This window comes from Thermobia domestica, chromosome 9 (assembly GCF_964235325.1).
Source record: "Thermobia domestica chromosome 9, izTheDome1.hap1.1, whole genome shotgun sequence".
In the NCBI taxonomy this organism is placed as follows: Eukaryota; Metazoa; Arthropoda; class Insecta; order Zygentoma; family Lepismatidae; genus Thermobia; species Thermobia domestica.
In genome coordinates this window covers 130881873-130902905 of record NC_137462.1, presented here as the reverse complement: position 1 = coordinate 130902905, position 21033 = coordinate 130881873, and the positions used below count along the sequence as shown (strand labels likewise).

General features: G+C 35.0%; 1 protein-coding gene across 1 annotated transcript in view; it reads right to left on the bottom strand.

Moving 5' to 3' along the window:
* Nucleotides 1-18478, bottom strand: part of LOC145694123 (uncharacterized) — a 30115-nt gene extending 11637 nt beyond the window's left edge. Inside the window, exon 1 of the mRNA XM_081770242.1 lies at nt 18373-18478. Coding sequence (XP_081626368.1) covers nt 18373-18384 — 12 coding nt within the window. The 5' untranslated portion in view covers nt 18385-18478. The remainder of the gene's footprint in view (nt 1-18372) is intronic.
* Nucleotides 18479-21033: the final 2555 nt, after the last annotated feature.

The window sequence follows — 21033 nt, the reverse complement described above, 5'->3', positions numbered from 1 at the left end:
TAGGATTTAGTAGGCCTATGTCTTGTGTAACAACATGGGTATATATTGTTGTCTTCTTTCTGTATTAACAATACCATTTTTAAATTATGTAATTATACTATTTGTATAATGTATAATGGGAAAAATAATATGTAATGGGAATACTCAATAGAGTGCACCGAATTTCCTCATAGTTAGAAATCACTACAATTAGTGGTACTTTTTCTTTAAAAAGTTTTATGTGCAAAAGAAAAAATCCATTTGATTGGCCAAGTCATTCAGGTACCACTGATGGCTTAAAATGTAGACAAAAATGCTCGTAAAAGGTATTTTTTCGTTGTTTCGCAAAATAAAGTTTAAATGCTTCTCTTTCTTGTGAACGGTTAATTAAAAAAGCAACAAGCCTTTTCTTTTTTACCTGTAGTCGTTCCCTTATATCCAAACATTGATGATGATAATCCAGTATTCCCCTCAGAAGAGGCTACAATTCGAGTTCCATCCACTCGTAATATACCGTAGGCCTATACTAATGTTCTATGTGGTGGTGTAGATTCATATCGCTACATTTTTGCCTTGAATTGTTCCTCTCGATGGTAGCGTTTCTAAGATAAATCTATTTGGTGATTCTTTCTTACATACTGCTGCTGCTGCCTTTATCTAAAACTTCACCATTCTTTCTACAGCACGGGTGTGTCAGAGTAAAGTTGTAATGTATTCATCAGTCATTAGGGCCGTCTTAACATAACTTCTTCAAGCTCAAATGCTTTGTCAATGATGGCTCCGTTAGTGTACATTGACCAATCAATCATATCAAGATAATTTGTACCTCCTGCGGTGAAAAAAATGGTGCTGTAGTAGTACTAATTGAACACTTCTTCAACATACCTCTTCAGAGAATCATCTGCATGGTAAACATGATTGATCTATCGTTCCAAGCTTTGATTGGATCCATAGACGTCAAGATTACTGGGCCAAATACGTTTAAATGATAACTCGTATCAACATTTTCAATCTGCTAAGAGTGTCATTCCTGAGTTTTGTCCGTTCCAGTAGGTTAGGATTTCATCTTCACTGAGGACTTATTAAGCATGGATCGTAAATATTTGCTGACATGAGTGTCTGCCAAGTAGTTTCTTCTGGAGAATGTCCTGTAGCGTTAACTTGCAAGAACGTTGGTAAAATTCATGAAGCTAGGTTGCTAACTACAGCAAATGGGGTATTGCATTAGGAATAAAAGAAGCAACGATTTAACCTTCAAGCCATCGTCTAGTACATCATAGAAGTCTACGAGTCACTCTGGTTCGCTGTGACCCGTAATCCATCGTGTGCAGAAAGAGCTCGTCATTTGTGGCAACTCTTCCCGACTTCTCACCGCATAGGAGAAAAAATAACAGGAAATAATTGATCCGTTGATCCGTAGAAATGGCTGGTACGACGATTCGTACATGCCTGTGGATTTTGTTCGCTCCAGCATTGCAAAATGTGTGAGAAATATGCGTTGGCTCTTTCCGAATGGCAAACTTCAGTGAAAAATGCCAGAGTAGTACCTGGGCCTTATACCGTGGAAGTCAAGACTCACAAAAACTGCATTGTTTAAGGAAAGCATTTTCCCAAAAACCAACTACCCTGTGTGAAGATGGCTTAAAATTGAGTTTTGCCAAAATAAAAAATATGCATTTTAAGCAGGGAGACGACATAATAGCTTCTAACATACAAGACCGCAGAGTTGTTTTAGAAAACTCCAAAGGACGACCTAGGCTGTCTTGTACGCAAACAGGTCCAACATAATTGTACGCACCCAGATTACCGACTCCATGGAGAAAAATTGAATCCAAAAGGTCTGTGTACAAGAAGAATCATACCAGCAAGGTATTATTTCGAAATGAAATGAAAATTTTAACGTCCCATGTTTATGCCGGGTAGGCTAAAGGAGACGGGGATGGTGAGAAATGAAGGAAGTCGGAGGAAGCGGGAAAACCCCGGGAAAACCCATGCACATGGGTTTGAACCCATGCACAAAGTTCACTGGGCATGAGCGAGGATCGAACCAGGGACCCAACTCACCAGATGTGAATGCTCTACCACTGAGTCACCGTGTGTATTATTTTGAGTATCCAGAGTTGTCATATAAGTCAACGGTCAGAGATGAGAACAGTGATGAATGAGCATTACTAAAAGAAAAGGAACAGATTATTTTAGTTTGCGACGTACAATAGTTGAAATTGTTTTAATTGTTATTGCATCAGACCTTTGTGGACTTAGGTAATGCTCAACGGAAAGTCTAGCATAAGTCCTTTACTTGTTTATAAGATTCGTTTTGCAATGTACTGTGAAATAATGTTATTACTAGACTTCGGATTTTTGCATATTTGCATGTTTTTTTCCTGACGTGATATTAATATGCTCTTTAAACAGAAATTCGTTTCAGCTGTTTTGGGGTAAAATAGTAGAGTTTTATAGTGCATATATTTGCATATTTCGGAGGTTAGTGCATGTTTATGTCGTTATTGCATATAAATGCATATTTAAAGAAACGACCAAATTGATAATTTTTAACGTGCAATAACTGTCATCATAAATGGAATCCCTGAAACAGGGTCCATTTAGTTGTAGTGTAACATCTTCAAAGTGAATTTTAACTAGCTCAGAATTTTGTCCAATTTTTGTCCATTTTTCTTCAACCTAGAACAAATTTTGTACCATTCAAATTAACAAAAGGGGAATATTTCAAAATTTGGGCCACTTTGATGACCTGTAGTGCCACATCTTCAAATCTGAAATTTAACTAAATCAGAATTTTATTCAAATTTTGTCCATTCTTGTCCACCGACGAAAAACTTTACGTAAAATTCAAGTAAGCGGGGGAAGGCTATTTAAAAATTTGGCCGCTTCGATTACCTGTAGTGCGAGATCTTCAAATTCGAAATTTAACTAGCTCACAATTTTGTCCAATTTTCGTTCATTTTTGTCCGCCCAAGAAAAAATTTTGAAAATTCAAAGAAATGAGGGAAGACCATTTAGAAATTTGGCCACTTTGATGACCTGCAGTGCATCTTCAAATCTGAATTTTAACTACCTCAGAATTTTGTCCAATTTTTGTCCATTTTGTCCACCCAAGAAATTCTTTTTATAAAATTAAAGTAAAAGAGGGGAAGCCATTTCAAAATTTGGCCACTTCGATCACCTGTAGTGACAGATCTTCAAGTTCGATATTTAACTAGCTCACAATTTTGCCCATTTTCATCCATTTTTGTTCACAGAAGAAAAACATTTTGTACCATTCAAATAAACGAGGGAAGGCCACTTCAAGATTTGCCCACTTCAATCACCTGTAATGCGACATGTTCAAAATCTGAATTTTAAATAGCTCATAATTTTGTCCGATTTTTGTACATTTTTGTACCACCAAGAAAAATTATGTACCATTGAGATAAACGAGGGATGGCCATTAGAAATTTTGGCCACATCGATTAGTGTGACATGCTCAAATTCTCATTTTAACAAGCTTAGTATTTTGTCCAATCTTTGTACCACATACAAAACATTTTGTACCATCCAAATAAACGAGGAAGATCATTTCAAAATTTGACTAATTCGATCACCTGTAGTGTCACATTTTCAAATTCGAATTTTAATTGGAGATTTTGTCATTTCTTGTATATTTTTGTACCACCAAGAAAAAAATTCAACACTCAAGTTAACAAAGGAGGGTCATTTCAAAATTTTGGCCACTTCGTTTACCAGTAGTGTAACATCTTTAAATTCGAATTCTAACTAAGAATTTCCACTGTTTTTTGTAGAGTTTTGTACCACCAAGCTAGTTAAAATTCAAACTTGAAGTGTCTCAGTACAGGTGAACGAAGTGGCCAAATTTTTAAATGTCCGTTCCTGGTTTATTTGAATTGTACGAAATTCTTTCCTGGTGGTAAAAATGTGCAAATATTCAAAAATTCTAGCCAATTAAAATTCGAATTAGAATTCTCACTACAGGTGATCGAAGTGACCAAATTTTGAAATGAGCCTCCCTTGTTCATTTGGATGATTGTGAAAAATTGGAAACAAAAATCTTAGCTTGTTAAAATTCGAATTTGAAGATGTTGCACTACAGGTGATCGATGTGGCCAGAATTTTAAGTGGCTCTCTGTCGTTTGTTTCAATTGTAAAAAAAAAAAAAAATCTTCATGGTTCACCAATGTACAAAAACGGGACAAAATTATTATCTAATTAAAATTCGAATTTCAAGATGCACTAAAGGTGATCGAAATAGCCAAGTTTTGAAATAGGCCTACTTTGTTAATTTGAATGGTGCAAAATTTTTTCTTTGATTGAAAAAAATGGACAATAATTGGACAAAATTCTGAGCTAGTTAAAATTCGAATTTGGAGATGTCGCACGACAGGTGATGGAAGTGGCCCAAATTTTGAAATCGCCTTCCATCGTTTATTTAAATGGTGAAAAATTTTTCTTGGGTGGAAAAAATGGACAAATTTCTGCTCTAGTTAAAATTGAAATTTGAAGGTGTAGCACTCAATTAATGGACCCTCTGAAACAATTTATTGAAGTCGAGAGACGTTAACAATCTAAGGAGAAAATATATTTTGCAAAGTGTATGCTAAACAAGTAATATTTTCAAAGTAAGTATGCTTGTTTTTAGAAGAGGATATTTCCATTTTGTTCGATAGCAAAAGCTTAAACTTCAGCAGCGCCCCATTTTTTGGCCTTCTTATATAGCAGTTTCAAGTCTGGTAAGGAGTTCTACAAGTATGAAACAACCCAGGTATAGATTTTTTTTTTATACTCGACAGAGTTCATCCGAAAGAAACCCTTTAAAATGTATTTCGGGACGAAATATACAACCCTTTTGAAAATAAACTCTACAATTAATTTAAATATTTGCTTTGCAAAATCTAAAACTTGTCGCAGCAGTTATTTTTTGAGATAAGTTTCCGAGTTTACCTTGTGTTGCTTTGATATGCACCTCAGTCTCTCGAAACGTAACTTAACTACTAAGCCTTTTGTTATGTTTTCGATAACTTTACCTTCTTCCCATTCATGCTTCATGTCTCGCTCAAATCAGTTTATTCCATTTAAAATATCAATATTTTACATTGTAAATTATTGCTGTTTGAAACGGACAATGTTGTTAGAAGAAAATATTTTAGGATTAACACATAATTGGATAAAGAAAGTAATTGCAAGTGGATTTATTTTCTTTTAAACAAGAACATAAGGTTTTGAATGCATTCTTTTAATACAGTAAAAATTGCCTTCAACAGGCCTCTTATTAAACGGAAATATTTCACGGTCCCTCCCCCCAAAAGTGTTAAATTCTCTTGATTAGTCGCAACCTTTGTTGCGAACAACGCATGTTAAAATATCTCTTTTAACGGAAATTTTCAATTTCCGGAATGCAGCGTTTACAAAAGTTTTAGACATTCTGTGAGAGGTTAGGTATATGAGCTACGTTGTCTGTAAAGATCTTCATTTACTTGTTACCCTACATATTTAATCTTTAGCCCACCGCCATATGTCCTAGAGATAGTGCAACTTTTTGAGCGAAATGCAATTTATATAGTAATTTCCAACCAGTAACTATTTCTCTAGCTGATCTAGACACATGGAACATGAAGCATACACAATAGATCAAAGGGAGCCAAAAGTAGAGGAAGGAGTGCTGAAAAGGGCATAGCATCTATATGTCTTGGCCTTGAAAAAGTATAGGCTTTTCTTTTACTTTATATTTTTTTAAATTTTTTTGTTCACTGTAAGTTTTATGTGTATTAATTTGTAGCATAACTAAATACTGTACTTTAATACGGTACGTATAACATTTTATTTTATCTCACTATGTCCATTATTTATTTTTATTTTTTATTATTTATTTATATATTTATTTATTTATTTATTTGCATAGATCTATTTCCGTTATCTTTAAAACCTTTCAGGGAAATTTTACGAATCCTGTCCAATTTCACTAGTCAGGTTTTACTATAATTTAATTTTACATACTAAGCTGTTTCAACCCGAAGAAACCAAATATATTCAAGAAGCCATGGACACTTGCGGAGCTGAAAACATTAAAAGCGAACTTGTGTTTATCAATACTAATTTCAGTTCAATTTCAAAAATCATAGGAGATGAGATGAGCGATGACTAGGACTTTGTAGTGCATTTGAGCTGTTTGATTCAATAACGAAATAGGATCCGCCAAGACCAATCGGACAAACATTTTTTCGAAAAGCACAGTCAATAGACGAGAAAAATCCTGGCATAAAATTCTTGTCTAATGCAAATAAAGTGTTCCTTGGAACAACGACGCACGAATTACAGATTTATTGGCGAGTAGCATTGCTTCTTTAAAATACTGTCCCTTAACGACCTGTGATACGGAAGGAACATTTTCGATGTACAGTAATGTTTTGACTGACAAATGCAGGCTTTTGCGAAAAAAATACCGAAAACTACATAGTTGTCTTTTGTGGCATGAATGCATCATAGTTGTACACCAAGTATATGTAGTTCAAGTAATACAACATTTTTTCTTTAAAGATAATGAAATTTCTCATTTAACTTTAGTTTTGGATTGGTGCATATTTATCCTATTCAGTGCATATTTGCATATTTTCAGTGCATATTTTCGTGATTTTTAGCGCATATTTGCATGCATATTTTGCCGTTTTTTAGTGCATATCGATCCGAAGTCTAGTTATTACTGAATAAACGGAATGTGTAATAAAACAAATATCTGTTAAAGAGCGATCTTTTACATTTAACAAACCTAACCTGCAATATAGACATTATCGATAGAAAGTTCAGTTAAATAGTTGTTGTACAGACATTGTGCATTGTGACAAGAGCGTTATTGATCCAAAATATGACATATCGACGTCATTCATGTAGCGTTGTGTGTATAGTGCATTTCAATAAAATTTCTGTAAATATTGATGTATAAAAAGTTGATGAAATAAATAAATTAGATTTTGAAATACCGTACATTTTTTGGTACTCCTTTGACCGCCATGTGCATCACAGATGATTCACAGTGGGTATACTTCGCGGAGCCATGTACATCGTATGTGATTCGCAGGCTTTGCATCCTTGTTTTTGAAGCCGTGTGAATCACCGGTGATGCACAAGCACTTAAGTTTTAATGGTGAAATATATTCTCCGGCCTCAGAAAGATGTTCGGTATTCTTGGTTTCCAGTTTCTGATTTTTTTAAAAAATATTTTATCATTACCATATATATTTTCCTCCAATAAAACTGTCCCGATGGTACACTTTACCCGATTTGGCTCTGGCAGTCAACGTGTTAAAGGTTGACGCTATGTTGATAGCGCGCCCTTCTTACAAAATACTATATGTTCGAATTTTGTGGTTTTTGTGCTTATGTAACACCAAGCTAATGATGGATTAACGTGGGAATTTAATTCGATCTAGTTGGAGACTGCATAGTCCAACATTCAATATCACCCTTCATGGTGTTGGCTGCTTCCCCCAACACTATCTCGAGACTCCAGCCCAGTTAACTTCCTATGAATGTTTTGGGAAAAGCGACGTACGTTCCGATGAAATATCAAGTTTCACAATCCTACGAGAAGCCAACCATATTAAGAAGAACAGCCAAGCAAAGTGAATATACTAATTATAAAACTAGTCTTGTTAAATATAAATATAAAGGATTATACAAAATCAACAGTCGTGAAGAATTAATATAACAATTGCATTGATTTCAAATCGGAAATAAAAATTCTCATTAAAAAATAAAGAGAAATATTTAGTTTAATGGCTACCAGTTATAAACAGCTAAAAAAAATCAACTTATTATCGTTGTTTCTATGAGTTATTGCTAAGGAAAACTGTGTCATTTGTGTACATAAGAAGTAAATAAACTGCAAAATATTAGTCATAACTTTACTGAAGTAAAAGTCAACCCCCCCTCAAAAAAAAATATATTCTGCATAACTTAACATTTCAAAATAAGTTTACTACCCGTCCAGGTTCTATTTCGCAGAAAATGCTACACGTTCCGTCGCGATTCTGTTGGGACTTTAGAATATCTCAACTTTCATGTTTGTTAATGAAGGTGGTCATTATTATTATTATTATTATTATTATTATTATTATTATTATTATTATTATTATTATTATTATTATTATTATTATTATTATTATTATTATTATTATTATTATTATTATTATTATTATAGCTGAAATACTCGTTCTTCGTACGAGGAGAATAATTGTATGGGAAATATTTGAATCTCATTCCCCTTTAGAATACGTATTTCAGTGAAAGTGTTGTCATAATAATTAATAATATATTCTTACCATAGGCATTAATTTTAAAAACCGAATACGAACTTTAATTGAAGTGATATGATTTTTAAAAAACACCTTGAGGTACACTTATGTTCCAAAAATTATTTCAGATAGGTCAGCCGTTTCCCAATCCCGAAAAGCGTGGATTCGAAACTAGTCTAGGTCATTTTGGATATTTCATTTTTCACTCATTCGGAATGTGGTCTGAACGTTTACTTAAACAACCTCGGAAATGTTAATATTTATATTAGCGATTCTGAAAACTGTGGATTCAACACAGATGTAGGTCGTTTTCGATTATGTCATCCCTTTCGACTCCACCCATGGGGTTATAAGGGCGTGTTACCCACACTGGGGCTGAATTTGGACTCTTAATATTGAGAGTGTCAATATTCATATCAATAACCCCGAAAACTATTTATTCGACATTAATATCTGTCGTATTCTATTATTCTTATGTCACCCCTATCTACCCCCCTCCAGTGGAGCTAGGAATGTCTTACTGCATGGCATTTTCCCTCAGATTGTAACTTTTACCAAGGTTGGTTGAAATAACCCTATACGTTTCAGAATTATGCTGAAACACACACACACACACACACATCTTTGTTTATACAGATGTACGAGCTACGCCTTTAGTGTTACAATGTCAGAAAATAAAGAATTGAAGAGAATGAATAACGAAAATAAGCTCATTGGGTGTTTTCCCTGTTACAAAATAAAGAATCGAGCAGAATAAATAATGACACGCAACACCTTCGACGTTTCCTTGTAAATTCCAGGGACAGCTGACATGCCCGTTCATGCCTACGCCTGGTCTTAAATGCCATCGAAAGTGGTTCCCAACAGCTAAGCGACCCCGAAAACAAAGTAATCGATGATGGATACCAATGTATCTGTCAGTAATCTCGGGCGTCTTAGACATTTTATTTTATTTTCCACCTCTTGTCATCCCCTGTGTCAATGGGAGCTGAATTTGGACTTTAACAGTATCTGGAGTGTGACTATTCATCTCAATGACCCGAGAAAACTATGATAGACCCTAAGAGCTGTTGTTCCCGATTATTTTTGCATATCACTCCTTTCCCACTCCCTGAGGGTGCTCACGGGGCAGGACGTTAACTTGTTCATCTCAGCGACCGTAAAAGCTAACGATTAAACACTAACACCCATCATTTTTTATTATTTTTACACGTTCTCTCTTCCCACAATCCCTAGGGGGCGCCAGGATGTTTTACTCACATTGGGAGCTGATCTTAATCGGAAGTGACACCAATTAACTTAGCGATCCGAAAAGCAATTGTTTCGATACTAATATCAGTCTTTTCGATTATTTTAAGAATTCACACCTCCCACTCCCCCCAGATGTACTAGGGTGTCTTATCTCCATAGTATTCTTTTCCAGATTGTTTGAAATTGCTCACGCGTTCCAGAGTTATGCTGGAACATACACACTTAAATTTTTAGATACATACATACATACATACATACATACATACATATATATATATATATATATATACAGACTGTTCCATAATTCGTGTTATTTTCTACAGCGCTGGGAGAAGATGAAGTTTATATACTATTAATGTAAAATTTGGCACTCTTATTGAGAAATATCTGAATTTTTCGAATTTCTAAAGAAAATAAAAGAAAATTGCTGTTTACCCCCCCTTTTAGGGGTGTAAACACGAAAGTTCATTTTCCTTATGGGAGATTCAATGTTAAATTTTACAAGCAGTTTTCTCTAATAATTATTCGTGAAGATTTTGGAACAAATGAGTTGTATTTGCTACAAAATGCAAAAACACTCATTCACAAAGCTAGTAAAGCCGTCTCAAACATTATTTTGCGAAGGTCCCCCTTTTGGGGGGGAAAGGGGCGTAAAAAGTTGGTGGGTGATATGTTACCAAAATCCCAAAATTTATTTTCGGAATGCCAGTAAGTGTGAGATTAATCACAAATGTCACAGAATTAATGCTCCAATGTCCTTACATGTAAGAGTGACTGATAATGGGGCTAAAGCCCCCTTTCAAAAATAAAAAAAAATCACCATAAATATCCTTAGTAGGAACATACGAGAAGAAGGTATTTTTGTTAATTAATGTGAACGTTGGCGTCATTGTATCAAAGGAGTATGCGTTTTTCAAATCTGGAATATTATTTTGAGAACGCACCGCCTTAGGGGGGCACAGGGGGCGAAGCGCTCGATGATGGATCTTTATAAAAATTCAAAATTTTGTTCCGGAAATGCCAGTGAGCGTCAGATTTTTCACCACTGTCACAGAATTAATATTCTAATGCTCCTTGCATGTGCCAGTGACTTATATGGGGCTATAGCCCCCTCTCAAAAAATCACCACAAATATCCTTAGTAGTGACATACGGAAAGAAGGTACTTTTTGTCAATGTGTAATTTGGCGTCGTTGTAGCACAAAGTTATGTGTTTTTCACATCTGAAATGTTATTTTAGTAACCACTGCCTTAGGGGGGCACAGGGGGCGAAGCATCAGATGATAGACCTTTATAAAAATTCCAAATTTTGTTCCGGAAATGCCAGTGAGGGTCAGATTAAGCACAAATGTCACATAATTAATATTCCGATGCTCCTTGCATGTGTCAGTTACTGATATGGGTCTACAGCCTCCCTTGCAAAAATCATATTAAAAATTCACCTTAAATATCCTTAGCAGGAACATACCGGAAGAAACAATTTTTTTAAAAAATCAATTAAGTTAAGTTTGGTGTTTTTGTGCTAAAAAGGTATGTGTCTTTTAATATGGGATGTTACTTTGGTACCGCACCACCTTAGGGGGCACAGGCGGTGAAACATAAAATGATGGATGTTTATAAAAATTCCAAATTTTATTCTGGAAATGCCAGTGAGCATCAGATTAATCATAAATTTTGCAGAATTAATATTCCGATGTTTTTTGCATGTGCCAGTGATTGATATGGGACTACAGCCCCCTTCCAAAAAATCACAAAAAATTAGCCATAAATATTTTAGCAGGGACATCCGAGAAACCATTATTTCTTGTCAAATTAATGTAAAATAATTTGTTATCTTAGTAAAAAGGTACGCGTTTTTGAAATATAGAATGTTATTTTTGTGACACCGGATTAGGAGGGCACAGGGCGCGCAGCATAAGCATTTGAATCTTTATTTAAAAAATCCAAATTTTATTCTGGAATTGTGAATGAGTATCAGATTAATCACTAATGACACAGAATTAAGATTGCGATGCTCCTTGCATGTGCCAGTGATTGATGTGGGGCTACAGCCCCCTTCCACAAATCACGATAAATATCCTTAACAGGGACACACCGGAAGAAGCTATTTTTTTTAAATCAAGTAATGTGAAATTTGGCGCTGGCGTTTTTTTTTAATTCGGTATAATTTTGATAACGCACCACCTTTAGCGGCAAAGGGGGCGAAGCATAAGATTGTGGATCTTTATGAAAATTCCAAATTTTATTTTGAAAATGCTAATGAGCATGAGATTAGTCACAAATGACACAGAATTAATATTCTGATGCTCTTTGCATGTCCCAGTGACTTATATGGGCTACAGCCCCCTTCCAAAAATCACAAAAATTCACAATAAATATGTCATAATTAATATGTATGTTGTCATTATTGCAAAACAAAAAAAAAAAATACAATAAACCTGGAAATTACTGTAAATGAATAACTTCTATCAGTGTAACTGATTATGCATATAGCTTTGTTGTTATGGTGTCACTGGAATATAATCAAAGAATTTTATATTTTTAAAAATCAATTAGGGCTGTTTTTATAGCAGAAAATCTCACACACAAATCACCTACGTATTTTCTACACACTTAAGCAGAACCATCTCGAAATAGAACACAAAATGACAATGGAAAACGTAGCGGGAACCAAAAAAAAAAAAAAAAATCTTAATGAAAAGTAAGATCTTAAAAATTAAAAGTGAGCTTTAAGTTTCAATATTGTTTGGTTTATTCGTAAAAAGAAAAAGCATGTATTTTCATTACTTCTTACACAATAACCGTATTATCCAACTTTCCATATAACAACTTACTCGTATGTACTGCAGGCGTAATACACACGGACACACGGTTGTAATAGAAACAAATATTTCCCGAGGAATAAGAATCAGTTGCTGGAAATTATTCTTTGTTGAAAAGAACTCTTTTTGGCTCTGCTATCACTAATTGTTTAAAAAGATCATTAACCTAAGTGTAAAACCCATTAAATCAACTTACTTTTATTCGGCATGCCCTCCTGAACGAGCAAGACATAAATTAATGCGATTTGCTAAAGAAACTGTGAACACCTTCTCCAACATATCTGGAGTGATCATCTCTATACTGTGGACAATCCTCTGTTTCAAGTCCCCTACACTGTTACATGATTTTTGGTAGAAAATTTGATTTAGGAATCCCCAGAAGAAAAAATCGCATGGTGTAAGATCCGGACTTCTTGGTGGCTGTTCGACACTTGACCCCATAGAAATAATCCGTTCCCCAAATTTCTCTCTCAAAAGATTTATAGTCGTATTTGAGCGATGCTCTGGCGCTCCATCTTGTATAAACCATAATTCATCACTTTGACCTAAATTTAAACGATCAAGTTCAGCAAGTACTTTTTCTCTTAGTAGCTTTTGGTATGATGACGTTGTTACATTTTCATCAAAAAAGAAAAGTCCTATCACCTCAGTCGCAGTTATACCACACCAAACCATTATTCCTCGTTTGTCCATTGACACTTCTGATCTCACCTTCGGCTGTATCGATGACCAATATCTTGCATGTGATGAGGACACAGAACCATTTAAGAAGAATTTTGCTTCATCGGAAAACATCACTTGAAATAAGAACATAAGGTTTTCATTTAACTTCTCGATAAACCAGTTACAGAAATAAACACGATCACCATAATCACTTGCACACAATTCAGAAACCATTCGGACCTTGTATGGTTTTACCTTCAAGTTTCTTAAAATTCTTTGTAGCGTAGTTTTCTTAATATTTAAGCCTAAGCTTCGACGAGCAAGGGATTTCCGCGGTGAACTAGTAACAGATAACACCTGTCTTTTTGTTTCTTCTGTAGATACACTTGGAGATCTTCCTGCGCTTTTTCTAGATGCAAGATGGGCAGTGTGAAAACAATTGCTGCTGAACTGTTTGTACAAACGGTGAATTTGCATATCGTTACTTTTAATCCGAGTTCTTTAACTATACGGGATCTTGTTGCTCTTGCAGATTTTTCTGATAAAATGTACCATTCAATTACATTAGCACGCTGATCCTGAGTTAAAGACTGCATGATCGAAGGACACTACAGTATGAATGCACTCTTAAAGTATACTGGAAACGACAAGTAATTATCAAATGATCAAGCCAGTCTATCCCCGAGATTCACCTACTATGTAATGTCCATTTCTGAAGAAGTCAATCTAACCCAGGTGTTGATTACAGACACGAAATACTATTGAACTGTCAACACGTTAACTCGTAAATCGTTGGTGTATTGCGATAAGAAAAGGTCTGAAACTGTTGTCAGCATATATGAACAAGAAGTTAAGTCAGGAATTAGAGGGTGTTTTATAAACAAAAGTTTGTTGACATTGCTTAAAATCAGCTTACAGTGGGACGCCAACAAATGATTCGGACGTGTTCCAGTGCTTCTTAAACACACATCTCTTAGCATGCATTCTGAATAGGCCAGAGAGAAGCATGGAAGATAATAAAACAAAGTGGTGTGGTTCTTTAAATGATTTTGGGACCGGGAAGGGGGAATTGAATCACTAAAGTGGTCGCTGGCACATGGAGGTAGCTTCTAAGCATTAATTTTGGTATATTTCTAAATATTTTGACGCTCACGGGAAATAACAAAAAGTTTGAATTTTTCTTACTGCCTATTTCCCCCAATTTGGAGGTTTGGCGTAATAAAACTAGAAACGCATGTACCATCATAGATGAGAGGGGAGGAAGAAGAGGAATGGTATCGTATTTTCTACCTAAAACTGCTAATTTACAGCAAAATTCGTATAAATATAGAGCAAACTGCTTTCCGCACTTTACATTGAAACTCCAGTTAGGCCAATCAAATTTTGAGTTGACGCTACTAAAAGAGATAAACACATGACCATTATCATATTGTCTCTTTAGCTCTTTTTCTAAACAAACATTTTTTGACAATAATGCCAAATTTCACTTTAATAATGAAAAATATTTATATTCTGCCAGTACGTCCTTGCGTATAAGGACATTCATCATGAATTTATATTGTTTTATGAAAGGGGATTGTAGCCTAATATCAGTCACTGGTACAGTCTGCAGCAAAAAACTCGCAACATGAGCATATATGTTTATTGTGAAACGACGAAGTCTTTTGCTGCAAAATAAGTGTGCAGGGGAGGACGCCGAGGTTTCTCCTGGCGTGATTCATGCCACTTAGACGTTATGTTGATTCCCTGGGCTGTTAGTCGTAGTTTCACAAATAAACTTACATGCTCATGTTGCAGGTTCTTTGCTGCGGATTGTACATGGAAATAGCATAGAAGCATTAATTCTGTGCGCCTTGCAATTAATTTCATGCTCATTGGCACTACCAAAATAAAATTTGGAATTTTTATACTTCGGCCCCTGTGCCCTCCAAAGCCAAAAATTACCAACCGTGCCCTTTGTCCCCTGTTACCAAAATAACATTTCAGATTTGTAAAATACAGAACTTTTTATTACAATAACGCCAAATTTCACATTAATCGACCAATAAAAAAAAAAAGCTTCTTCTGGTATGTCCCTGTTAAGGATATTTATCGTGATTTTTGGTGATTTGTGGAAGGTGGCTGTAGCACCACATCAATCACTGACACATGCAAGGAGCATCGGAATATTAATTCTGTGTCATTTGCGATTAATCTAATACTCATTCACACTTCCAGAATAAAATTTGGAATTTTTATAAACATCCATCATTTTACGTTTCGCCCCCTGTGCCCCCCTAAGGCGGTGCGTTATCAAAATAACATTTCAGATTTGAAAAACGCATACTCTTTTGATACAATGACGCCTAATTTTACATTAATTAAAAAAAATAAACTTCTCGTATGTCACTACTAAGGATATTTTTGGTGATTTTTTGAGAGGAAGCTATAGCCCCATATAAGTCACTGGCACATGCAAGGAGCATTAGAATATTAATTCTATGACAGTGGTGAAAAATCTGACGCTCACTGGCATTTCCGGAACAAAATTTTGAAATTTTATAAAGATCCATCATTGAGTGCTTCGCCTCCTGTGCCCCTCTAAGGCGGTGCGTTATCAAAATAACATTCCAGATTTGAAAAACGCATACTCATTTGATACAATGACGCCAAATTTCACATTAATTAACAAAAATACCTTCTTCTCGTATGTTCCTACTAAGGATATTTATGGTGATTTTTTTTATTTTTGAAAGGGGGCTTTAGCCCCATTATCAGTCACTCTTACAAGTAAGGACATTGGAGCATTAATTCTGTGACATTTGTGATTAATCTCACGCTTACTGGCATTCCGAAAATAAATTTTGGGATTTTGGTAACATATCACCTACCACCTTTTTACGTCCTTTACCCCCCAAAAGGGGGACCTTCGCAAAATAATATTTGAGACGGCTTTACTAGCTTTGTGAATGAGTGTTTTTGCATTTTGTAACAAATACAACTCATTTGATCCAAAAATCTTCACGAATAATTATTGGAGAAAACTGCTTCTAAAATTTAACATTGAATCTCCCATAAGGAAAATGAACTTTCGTGTTTACACCCCTAAAAGGGGGGCTAAACAGCAATTTTCTCTTATTTTCTTTAGAAATTCGAAAAATTCAGATATTTCTCAATAAGAGTGCCAAATTTTACATTAATAGTGTATAAACTTCATCTTCTCCCAGCGCTGTAGAAAATAACACGAATTATGGAACAGTCTGTATATATATATATATATATATATATATATATATATATATATATATATATATATATATATATATATATATATATATAATTGGAATTTAGTTTTGATACTATCATACAGAACCTCACCAAAAGACAGGCAGGGAGGTAGGTACGTAAGATACTATTTAAATTAACAATATGTTTTATTATGTACTATGTGTTATAGATCCTATATGATTTAAATTACCTCACATTTCTTTTATCAATTAGATAAATATAATTCACTCTTCACTAGAAAGATTTATATTACATTATTACGGGAAAAGCACTACTGGTATACTCCCTTCCCTATTAGCTGCACGTAGTGTCCCTACATTTTGCTTTATACAGATAGAAACTCTATTCTAAAACAGGAATTGACATTTCATTCGCTCCATATACGAACAATATTTTAAAAATTTTATTTGAAGTATATTCTTCGTACTACCAATCAGTTTAAACACGTAGCATTACGCTTTGGAGGACTGCAAATCTCTACGAACCTCCCCACTTACTAGCCAGGAGCCCTGGACTGTGGTTTGGTCCCGTAGAAATGAAATAGTGCATTGGGGAAATATCTATTCTGCCCAAGTTGGTCTTCCATAATGCTTTGTGAAACTACAAACTATACTAGATTAAAGTTTCGGCTTGGTTCGAAACCTACGTAAGTCGTACCGACGGGAGAACCCCGAGAAAACCCATGCACATGGTGTTTGTCCCCCACAATGCTCACTTTAGCCAGTAAAGTAAATGAATGAAAATGAAATGAAATGAAGTTTTTTTCAGTTTAACGTCCCACGATTATAACCTTTAGGCTAAGGGAGACGATAATTAAGGCAAGTGCTTGAATTATGATGGAAGAATTGGTGGAATGAAATGTGGGAGGAAATGGGAGTCCCAAGAAAACCCACAAACACGGTGTTGTCTACTAAAAACTTACTTGGGTGGGGATCGAACCAGGGACCTACACACCAGAGGTAAGCCCTCTGGCATTGAGCCACCTTGCCTCCAAGTATATGAACGAGGAAACTGGTAAGTTAACAAGATAGTCAAAGTAGATCTTGTAGGGATTGAAGACGACGTTACTTTATGACTTTAGAAACGCAAGATATTTTGGAATTGAACATCTTGATTTTGTCCATTATCATGTTTTCAAATGTGGTTTTAGGTATAATTTCTTTCTTAACATTATTCAAACTCATTAGCCATACGGTGAATCAGTGGTAGGGCACACATCTTCGGTGCGAAGCATCCCTGGTTCGATCCCCAGGCTGTGTGCTTGTGGTAACAATATTATATGCATGCATACTTATGAGAATCTCCCGTTTCCTTCCATTTTTTTACGCCAATTATTATTTCATAGTCATCTAATTTCGTTATAAACACCCGTATCATTTTGCATAAATAACATATTCGTATGACGTAAAACTATAAATTTAATTTCATCTCGTTTTATCATTCTAACTCAGCACCAAAGAATTGAACGTGTCATTCAAGAAAGGAAACTTTTTTTTTTTTTTTTTTTGTTACCAAATGATGTTTTATACAAATATATCTACACATTCAAAAGACATATTCATTGGGAACTATATTTTACAGTCACAGGGTTTTGAGGAATATTCAATGGCATACTCAAACGATATTTTTTTTTAAATAGAATATTTAGCACTAGAAGTTAAAAGCTAATCGAAACGCATCGTGCAGCATGTTTCTTGGCGGTTTTTATTTTTCCGAAGTGTCGGGCTCTTGCCCATGCCTTCTATTTGTGCTGTCTTTTGGCGGTGTGTTTGTGAATTTATTGGTGTTGTTGGGCCTTTTCGAAAGTTCTCTTTGCAAACGTTGGATAGTATAACAAAATAAGTTTCAATTTAGACCGTAGCTTCAGTGTACTTTAATATTAACGCAAAATATTTAAATAAACCAAGTCTCAAATAGTTAAAACTACCTTTGACTCCTAAATAAACTTTTTCGAAGCTGATAATGACTTATTTTCGGATATCTTCATAAAATCTGAATAAAGCTTGAGAACCATGGTAGAAGTTTAGCAACTATAAGAGACATCTAGGCCTACTATAAAATAAATATACTTAAATATTGTATACTCACCAAAACCTTCATGGTGAGTAATTGTTCGTATTGTGTCTAATATGTGTGTTCCTTCTGAGCTGATGACTGCCACTACACTTTGGATGCTGAATTTAAGGGAACTGCTCTTAAATACTTCGGCTTGTTCCTTATAAAAGGGAAGCTTTCTCTCATAGTTGTTACACCATGCAGAACAATACTCATGTTTAGCAGCAACAATGCGGCTGTTGGAAGTTTTGTTTCCGAAATCTTTTCGTTTTTGATGCGTAACCTTTGACACGCTCATAAATTTTCCTCTCGTTTCTTTTTTTCTTCTCAACATCACTTCAAAGTGTCTCTTTCATCTCAGCAAACAAGGTGGAGTCACGCGTTATGTAACATTGCTAACAATTATATGGAGTTGACACTTATAAAACAGTGTGCGTCTGTTACAATTACTTGAAGGCATCTTGTGAGAAAAGTTTGGAACAATATTAAAGCTCTTAAAATTGTTAAACATTCAGAAACACGGTATACGTTGATGTAATATCTTTTACGTTTACCAACAGATGGGTGTTATGTTTGATATGATATACGTTATATTATATTTCTAAATCTTCTATGATTCTCACCGCATTTGAAGAAAAATGAAGATTTAGTTATAATTTTCTTAGAAGAATATGAAGAGCTTGTTCTTTTTGTTCTCTGTGGTACAATTTTCACATCTTGAACATCTACAATATAGGTAACAATTTAATTGTATATTTTTTTTTATTTTTTTTTTAAATGTTCAATCTAACAAGTATGAAATCGTAGCAAAATCAATATACGCAAGGTCCGATTTCTCTGTAAATTTGGGAGGGTCCATTCAGATTATATATATGAGGATTTTAAGACAAATTGCATTCAAATTATGCCAAATATTGTATATTCATAAATACAATACGGGGCCCACATGAGGGGAGCCCCGAGGATCGGTGCCCTTGAATATACGTAGTCAAAAGTTTGATTAGGTTTACACAATCGATGGTTCCTTTTTAATAAAGTTTAAATCTGATTTACTACTAATCAGAATCGAGCTAAACAATAAAGGAGGGCAAGATCTTTTTTATTATACGGGTTCAGCATTTAAAGAGTACGTATCCTCTCTATCTTTTCCTCTACTAAAACCAAAAGTAGCTGATGTAACTTCCAGTTTTAACAGAAAATATTATGCTAAATAAAGAGACAAGTTTTCTTGGATATGAATTTTCTGTTTCAGCAATATTTTGCATCTCTGCCTTGATCCCTCTAGTAAACGCTTCGAATACTAAGTTCTATAAAACGATGAAGGGGAAGAGATAACAAGATACGTTTTGATATATATTCTGCATTGCAAGGAAACACTACAATCGCTATTAACCTTCTACTGAAACTGGAAATTTACAACTTCCGATTTCAGTGTTGATCCCTATTAAGCCAAAAGAGTGTAGAATTGATGTAACTATTTGTTTATATTAATTTACTGTGGTAACAATATGTTCAATCTCGGCTCTAATGCATGTATTAAAATTGGAAATAACATAAATCTACTACCACTTCCGGCTTCAATGTTGATTTCTATGGAGTTAAACGGTAAATGCAGTGGTGCTATTCAGCCGGTTCGTACAGGTTGTTAAAATATTTTGAGTTCTTAGAACTGTTTGTTATAGAGCTCCTCCATGGCTAAGCGGTTAGCGTACGCGCCTTTGGCGTGGGAGTCCCGGGTTCGATTCCCGGCGGGAGCTCATGTGGTTCTGATTCCACGTTAATCAGTAGGTCCACGTCTCATATAGCCTCGCTGCTGAACGGGACGTTAAACTCAAAATCAACTCAACTCAACTGTTTGTTATACACAAACACACACACACACACATAAACACACACATGCATGAGATATCAATAATGACGTTCAAATATCAAGAATGAGAACTGGAATCATATGAATGAAATGGTGAGGGTTTTTATATTTGAAACATCATTATTTATTATATTTGATACACCATTAGCAATTGTCGATCCAATGCTGGATCCATTAATGGAATATTTTGACAACAATATATCTTGAACAACTCATTTCCATGATATTCTGCTACATAATTTCGTCACTCCACCTTGTGTTAGGGTACTGTGTAAGTTGCAACTAGTCACTTGCGGTATCCAGAAAAAATGCTTTTGTCCACTCTGTATGATTTGTTTCCTAGGAGAATTATTTCTGTCTATTTACCTATCCATCTACTCTTTATCTATTTTTATATATATCGCGTGTTCTAAAAATGGCTGCCACGGACCACATTATTCTTCAAGTCAAAATAAAGCAAAAAATATACATATTGGTATACCTTTCGAGTCCTCGTTTGGAGACACAAATTACGCTATGTGGCAACGTCGCAAATGAAGAATCGTAGATTAGATCTGCCAAGCTATATCGATTTTTCCCAGATAGCAGCCAAAGTCGATATTGATTAACACTAGCATAATTTATTAGTGTAGCAATCGATTCAACTGCTTGTTGTATTCGTAGAGTAATGCTAATGGCTCAAAGTTAATCTGTGACGTTGCCACATTCTGAAATTTTGAATCCCCATAGCGGTTGAAGAAATCGCCGGAGAGGATACCATCATATAACATTTTCTCTTTATTTTAACCTGTAGAATAGAGTTCTGCGGTCCCTGGGCGTCATTT